This window comes from Eucalyptus grandis, chromosome 10 (assembly GCF_016545825.1).
Source record: "Eucalyptus grandis isolate ANBG69807.140 chromosome 10, ASM1654582v1, whole genome shotgun sequence".
In the NCBI taxonomy this organism is placed as follows: Eukaryota; Viridiplantae; Streptophyta; class Magnoliopsida; order Myrtales; family Myrtaceae; genus Eucalyptus; species Eucalyptus grandis.
In genome coordinates, this window is record NC_052621.1 from 15,872,185 (window position 1) to 15,879,222 (window position 7,038).

The window sequence follows — 7,038 nt, forward strand, 5'->3', positions numbered from 1 at the left end:
CTAGTGAATAGATGTATCTCCAATGCATATTCCGGTAGCTTGATTAGGGGTATTTTTGTCCAATTTTTTTTTTTAAATTTTCGGTTGTCTTGTTCTTTATTATTATTATTTTTGGGTCAATTGTGACACTATTCATCATCTTCTTCGTCCTTTGTTCGTCTTCTTCTCAAGAACATTAGACTTGGGAAGGGCCGGCGAGCGCTAGCCGTTGGTGAGGGCTGGCTAGGGTTGGATGCCCATCGCCGACAGTAGATGAGGGCCATTAAGCCCTCGCCGACCAAGGGCAAGGGCTTACAGGCCAACCCTCGCCAAATTTGGCGAGGGTGGCCTTGGTTGTGGCCGGCGAGGCCGTCAAGCCCTCGCTGGCTGCGGGCGAGGGCTTATAAGTCCTCGTTAGCCCTTATTAGTGGGCGAGCCCTCACCTAGGGCTGGCGAGGGGCGACCTCGCTAATGGCCATGAGGGGCGACCTCCTTCATAGCCATCGAGGGCTCGATGGCCCTTGCCCGCTATCAACGATGAGCATCGAGCCCTCACTCGCTGCTGGTGATGGGCGTCGAGCTCTCACCGGCCCTTACCAGCGACCGGCACTCGCTGGCCTTTCCCCAAGTCCGATGTTCTTGATTTGGGCAAGAAGAAGTGAACAGGGGATGAAGAAGACGATGAACAGGACAACTAAAAATGAAAAAAGAGAGAGAGAGACAAAAATAACCTAATCAGGCCACCGGAATATATGTCGAAGATGCATCGATTCACCGGCCGACAAGTGAGGTCCTTCTTTGAGACTAAATGATTACTTTGGGTCATTCTTTGAGACAAACTTCACTTCAGGTCCTATTTTGAGAAAATGATGGCACTTTGGGTCTTTATTTGAAATTTTCCCTAATAATTATGTTGGAGTAAATCTACAGTGAAAATTTACACCATAATACACTTAATGTAAAAGAGAAATTATATTAAGTGACAAAGCAAAGATGGCTAATTATGGTAACACTATATCTACTTGTTTATTTTTTCAAAATGAAATGCATACGGTTAATTCATAATATGCAATCACTAATGATAACTTTCGCTGGACGTATAATAAACAATCAAACTATACGTAGTAACGATTAAATGAAAAAATCAAAACAGAATATATTTTAGGGAAGAATATGAAATACAAATGTGATAATGTTAAATCTAATATTTATCCAAAGACGATTCTTTTGATAAAGAAATTGAAGTCCAATAGGAATGAAAACGTTGGTCAATCGGGCATTTTTTGATTATTATGAGCACCATTATAAATTAAACTTAGGGTCACAACAAGATTTATTTTAAATAATTCTATTATCGTGTTAAATGGATTGCAATGTAAATCCATGTGTCGATACTTAAAAGAATGTTTAATTTTTCATTTTATTTTAATATGAAAGTAGATGCATTTGTTTTTTTAGCTTTTGCAAGATTTATTTTAAATGAGCAATACAACAAGATTTTTTTTTTTTTTTTTTAATTTGTCGATATTCTTTTTGAAATATATTTCTAAAACTTATTTATGCAATCAAACCCTTTTGTTAACACCATTAATTTATCTAACAAAAAGGCTAACATGACATTTTTAAATTTATTTCGAACGTTTTTATTAAATTTCCCTTTAAAATTTATTCATATAATATTTAAATATTAAAATATAAAATAATTAAGGAAAAAACAAAAACAAAACTAGAAAAGAAGAACGAGCAGACACTTGCAATCACTGGTGGGTGCTGCCACTGTCGCCCATTGTTGGTGACCTTCACTAGCCCTCGGGGTCGCCGGCCCCTCCAACAAGGTTGGTTGGCCCTCGACGTCCTCGAGAGAGGCCTCGCCATCCCAGCGAGGGTCGACAAGACTTGCTTGAAGTCTAGATTGGGTCAAGGGCACCCAAATCTGGCGACGACAACTCTCCCTTGGGGTAGATGACCGTTGTCCACCTCAGGCAAGGCCTCCTGGTTCTAGGGGAGGGCTGGCAAGGTCTCGCCTAGGGCCAACGAGGCTTGCTAGATCTGGGCGACACCTCACCAGCCCATCCGACGATGGGCAGCAATGGTAACGCCCACAGCACCAACAACGAGTTCCTACTCCTTTTTATTTTTCTTTTTCTTGTTTGCTTTTTGTTTTTTTCATAACTATTTTAGTTTTTAATATTATTTGAATATTATTTAAAAAAGAAATAATTAAAAAATATCACATAAAAAAAGAAATGAATTTTAAAAAATAGACAATATTAATAAAAGAACTTGATTACACCACCGCCTTGGTGGTTGGTTTAGACTCTTTCCCCATCACGAAGGGGAGGAGTTCGAATCTCTTCACGATCACTTGGAATCTTAGGTGGGACACTTAGGAGGTGGTGGGTCGTGCGCTTTACGTGTCTCTTCGGGTTTACTTTGCTTACGCCTACTTTTTATATATAGATTCCTGAGTCACTAAAAAATACAAAAAAATAAAAGAACTTGATTACATTAATTTGATAAATTTTAACACTTAATTGAATTTTTGAAAGTTTTCGAATTTGTAGAGCACGCGTCCTTTCTCTTTATTTAATAAGCGGCACGCATTTCCAAGAAGAAGAAGCAGCAGCAGCATTATAATCAACTGATCGTCCTAGGCACTCGTTCTCTTTCTCTCTCTCGCAGTGGAGGTTCAGGCATGGCCGAAGCTGCAGAGCACCGACAAGTCGTCGGTGGGTCTCCGCGATACGACCTGATCATACTGGGAGCCTCTGGATTCACTGGCAAGTACGTCGTGAGAGAATCCCTCAAGTTCCTCGCCCTCAACACTCCCTCCTCTCCTTTCAAATCCATTGCCCTAGCCGGCCGCAACCCGACCAGGCTCGCCGACGCTCTCCGGTGGGCCGCACACCCCGATCCCCTGCCCGATGTCGCCCTCCTCGCGGCCGACGTCGGCGACCCCGCTTCCCTCCGCCGCATGTGCGCCCAGACGCGGCTTGTTCTCAACTGCGTCGGCCCCTTTCGCCTCTATGGTGAGCCTGTCGTCGCCGCCTGCGTGGACTCTGGGTAGGCTGATTGTTTTAACGACTCTCTCTCTCTCTCTCTCTCTCTCTCTCTCTCTCTCTCTCTCGGGTCAAGCTAAGGATTGTTTGTGCGTTATCTGTAACTTTGGAGAGGAATGGAAAAGATTGAAAAATTGCTTTTGATTAGACTTAGATAGATGGAAGCGAGTCTAATAAGCAGAGTTATTAAGAGCTCTTTGTATTGGCAATTTGGGAAATCAGCATGTGGTGTTTGTTTTGATCCATGAAATGTGAAATCTTTCGTGTGTTTCTGGTCTTTGAGTCACCCCATGGCAACTCGAATTAAATGAGATGTCATTTGGAGAAATCAGGCCCTTTTTCCAAGTATCTGTTCCGTTTGTTTAAGATATTGATTATTATGCACATTTTACAGTGAAGAAATGAAATTGCACCTCTTTGTGGCTATGCTTTATTTAATTGAGCATTTGTTATGAATTAAGTTTAGTCCTTGACCTCTGTGATTCTTATTTCAGTTGTGATTACTTGGATATTTGTGGGGAGCCTGAGTTCATGGAGAGGATGGAGGCTAAGTACCATCAAAGAGCATTGGAGAAAGGTTCTTTGGTTATTTCGGCATGTGGCTTTGACTCTGTTCCAGCTGAATTGGGCTTAATGTTTAACTCCAGACAGTGGACAGAACCCGCTGTTGTGAACCAGGTCGAAGCATACCTGAGTCTGGAGTCTGAAAGGAGAATTGTTGGGAACTTTGGAACATATCAATCAGCAGTTTTAGGTGTGGCCAATGTGGAAAAATTGCAGGAACTGAGGCGATCCAGACCCAGAAGAGCTAGGCCTGTGGTAGGGGAAGACGCTTTGGCCAGTGTCTGCCATGATCATCAAATTCTATATTTTTATTTGGTGGCAGCTGAAGTTGTCATTTAAGAACCATAATTGATCATGAGAATTTTCTGAAATTCTTGGTATTTTTTGTTTTTTTGTCTGCAGATTCCTGGACCTGCTCCTTCAAAAGGATCGATTGTAGAGCACCAGAATAAGATTGGTCTTTGGGCTGTAAAGCTACCCTCAGCAGATTCGGTGGTGGTTCGCAAAACGCTATCCATCTTGACCGAAAATCCTCATGGTCTTCCTGGTGCTAATGAAGATGCTGGGCATATTGAAAAGAGGAAGGCCTTTTGGTCCACCATAAAACCTGCACATTTTGGGGTGAAAATGGGCTTAAAGTCCTTGTTGGGTATATTTAGATTAATAATCATTGGGATGTTTATAGGGGTCTTGGGTAGAACTGCTTTTGGGAGATGGCTTCTCCTAAAATTTCCCTCAGTTTTCAGCTTGGGGTGGTTCAGAGAGAAAGGTCCAACTGAAGATGAGGTGGAATGTGCTTCATTTAAGATGTGGTTCATTGGACACGGTTACAGCAGCAGAGATGCGGCTTCACAGAGTAATGCTAAACCAGACATGGAGATAATAACGAGGGTGACAGGACCTGAGATTGGCTATTTGACCACACCCATAATTTTGCTTCAGTGTGCTCTTATTCTTCTGAGTGACCGGGAAAACCTACCCAAGGGTGGATCATATCCGCCAGGAATTGTTTTTGGCCCTACAGATCTCCAAGAACGACTTGAGAAGAATGGGATATCATTTGATGTCATTTCAAAGGGTGCCGCACATGCTTAACAGGAGCTGATTCTCATCATTACCACTTTATGAGGCTTTTCTAGTATAACAGGAAAGCTCACTAAAGCAAATTATCCACAGTTTACCATATTTTACTGTCCTTTTTTTTTTGGTAAGTTATATTTTACTGTCCTTTTAGTTGCTTGTGATGTTGCCTTCATCTTTGAGCTGTCAAATTTATTGATTGAGCTACGTGATTTTGATCATAATGGCTGACTTGTGCTGCACGGACAATTTATCATTTAACAACCTTCATAATTTGTTATTTTGGAGCGTATTAGGTGTGTCTCATTATTCAATCTTCATTACGCTCTGTGATATATGCCCTATGTTTCCACGGCTTGGTGAGTGCTGTTAATCTTCTAACTGAATAAAAGGACTCCTCTCTGTATTTTGTGATAGTTGAGTATGTTCAAAATGTGCAGAACAAGTTTTCCTAATTAACCGAGCTATTATAAGAAGTTCCTTCTTTTAAAAATGGGCGAATCTTCTTCTTTAAACGTTAAGAGCTGATCACTACGGATGATCTAAAGGCTACGTAAAGCAAATATTGTTCGTGCATTATCTATTATCCTCGGATATTGGTCAATATTTTCGTGCTCTGTTTAACTTTTTCCTCCAACACTTTCTTCGTTTACCGATATAATCTGTGACTGATGTTTTTACTTTATTATTTCTTAAAACTGTCAAATTTAAAATGTTTGATTACAAGTATCATGTAGATATGACTAGAACTTGTAAAATAGGTCAAAAATCCATATTTTAAACCAAATTTGTCGAAATGGGTTGTATATATGGCCCACCTCAAATTTGAAATGTAGGGCATAATGAGGTCTAAAATGAAAGGCTCATAACAAATGGATTTAAATGGATTTGTTATGAATTATGAAGTATTGACACTCTTTAGGAGTTTTTGTAATGTGTCGGAGTGCTGAACGTTTTCTGACACTCTTTGACACCCGTTGACATTCGGTCGACATGTAATGAAAAATTCAATACCTGATCAACTTTTGTGATACTCGAGTCTGGAATTATGACATGCAAATTCGGAATTCTGACATTTAATTTTGACATGCAGATGGGTTAACTTTAAAGATTTTCAATAAATGAGAAGTTAAAATGTAAATATTTACAATAATAAAAATAATAAATGGGGAAAGAAGAAAATTCTAATCTTTTATTTACTTCAAACTTTCATTTTCTGTAATATACAATTCACTTCCAAGTTTTTTTTCTCTTCTCTTTCAACACACTTTAATATGCGGTTCAGAATTTGGATTACTTGTTTTTTTTTTCCTTCAAGTTTTATTCCATAAATGATATTAATAAATGATAGATTAATGCTTTTAGTGTAAATTTATTCTAAGATATTTTATTAGTATTTATGTATTTGTGAATTTGAATCAAATTAATTTGATTAAAATAATCATAAAAATGATAATTTATCATGTATATATTGTTTTAACATGTCAGAATTTTCTATTTTTTTAGAAACGACACGTCGGTATATTGGATGTTGGTGTTACTTAGGTTACTAATCTATTTTCCACTCAATGAATAGGTTTTGCTAATGACGAGATAAACCATAGTCGTTCTCTCTCTATATATATATATTCGCTAGTTCTATACATATATATTTTGCTAGGTGACTCTCGTCTTTCTCTTCAATTCCACAGATCTAACTCGTGAGGTTCTCCCTCCTCTTTATTCACAACGTCGGCTTCATCATCACCCTCCGCCTATCTCCGGCTTTGCTGTCGCTCGTATCCAGTGGCTCACTGAGGAGCGGAACTCATCTGTCTCCAGAGCTCCCTCCGCTATAGTTGATTTGGTTTCGCATGCCTCCAAATGTCAATCTATTGCTGCTGAAGCTATCAAATATGTTTTTGATGTTACTCTGCTTGCAGGCGTCTGCGTATGCAGTTTAGTGTAATCTCGCGATTTTTCTGGTGCAAACTTGAACATTGTGAAGCGGAGAATGTTTCTGACACAGAAAGACCGGCAGTGGAAGACTGACGTGCGCGTTTTGGATTTGTGACTGCAATTATTGGTTGATTGGTGACAAAAGGCAAAGTTCGATTCCAATTTTCCTTCTGGATCTTCCACTTCAACGTTAATCCATTTATCAACGGGTTGGCAGCACCAAAAAGGACCATTGTTTTCAATAGCAAATTTTAAATTTGCAGAGTTTCCACAGAAAGGCTAATGCAACATTCTAAAATCAGTCACGTCTCTAAACGCTTAATGGGAAAAGGCTTGATTGTCACACTGAGTGATGCGACTGTTGGAGGGTTGGAGCAAGGGCTGGGCATTTGCCAGAATTTCTATGTGACGTCTGACT

The 7,038-nt window shown here is 39.7% G+C and overlaps 1 protein-coding gene across 3 annotated transcripts; it reads left to right on the forward strand.

Annotated features, from left to right (window-relative positions):
• The first annotated feature begins 2,600 nt into the window (after window positions 1-2,600).
• On the forward strand, window positions 2,601-6,707 carry LOC104422012 (probable mitochondrial saccharopine dehydrogenase-like oxidoreductase At5g39410). Of its 3 annotated transcripts, XM_039303791.1 has the most exons (5): window positions 2,601-3,042; window positions 3,533-3,857; window positions 4,005-4,716; window positions 4,780-4,807; window positions 6,373-6,707. In XM_039303791.1, exons 1-3 carry the CDS (start codon window positions 2,675-2,677, stop codon window positions 4,695-4,697), a joined length of 1,386 nt encoding a protein of 461 aa, XP_039159725.1. In that variant the 5' UTR covers window positions 2,601-2,674; the 3' UTR covers window positions 4,698-4,716; window positions 4,780-4,807; window positions 6,373-6,707. The 3 variants fall into 3 exon arrangements, with proteins under 3 accessions (XP_039159725.1, XP_039159724.1, XP_010032524.2); XM_039303790.1 differs by lacking the exon at window positions 6,373-6,707 and having other exon boundaries at window positions 4,780-4,974; XM_010034222.3 differs by lacking the exon at window positions 6,373-6,707 and having other exon boundaries at window positions 4,005-4,974.
• Window positions 6,708-7,038: the final 331 nt, after the last annotated feature.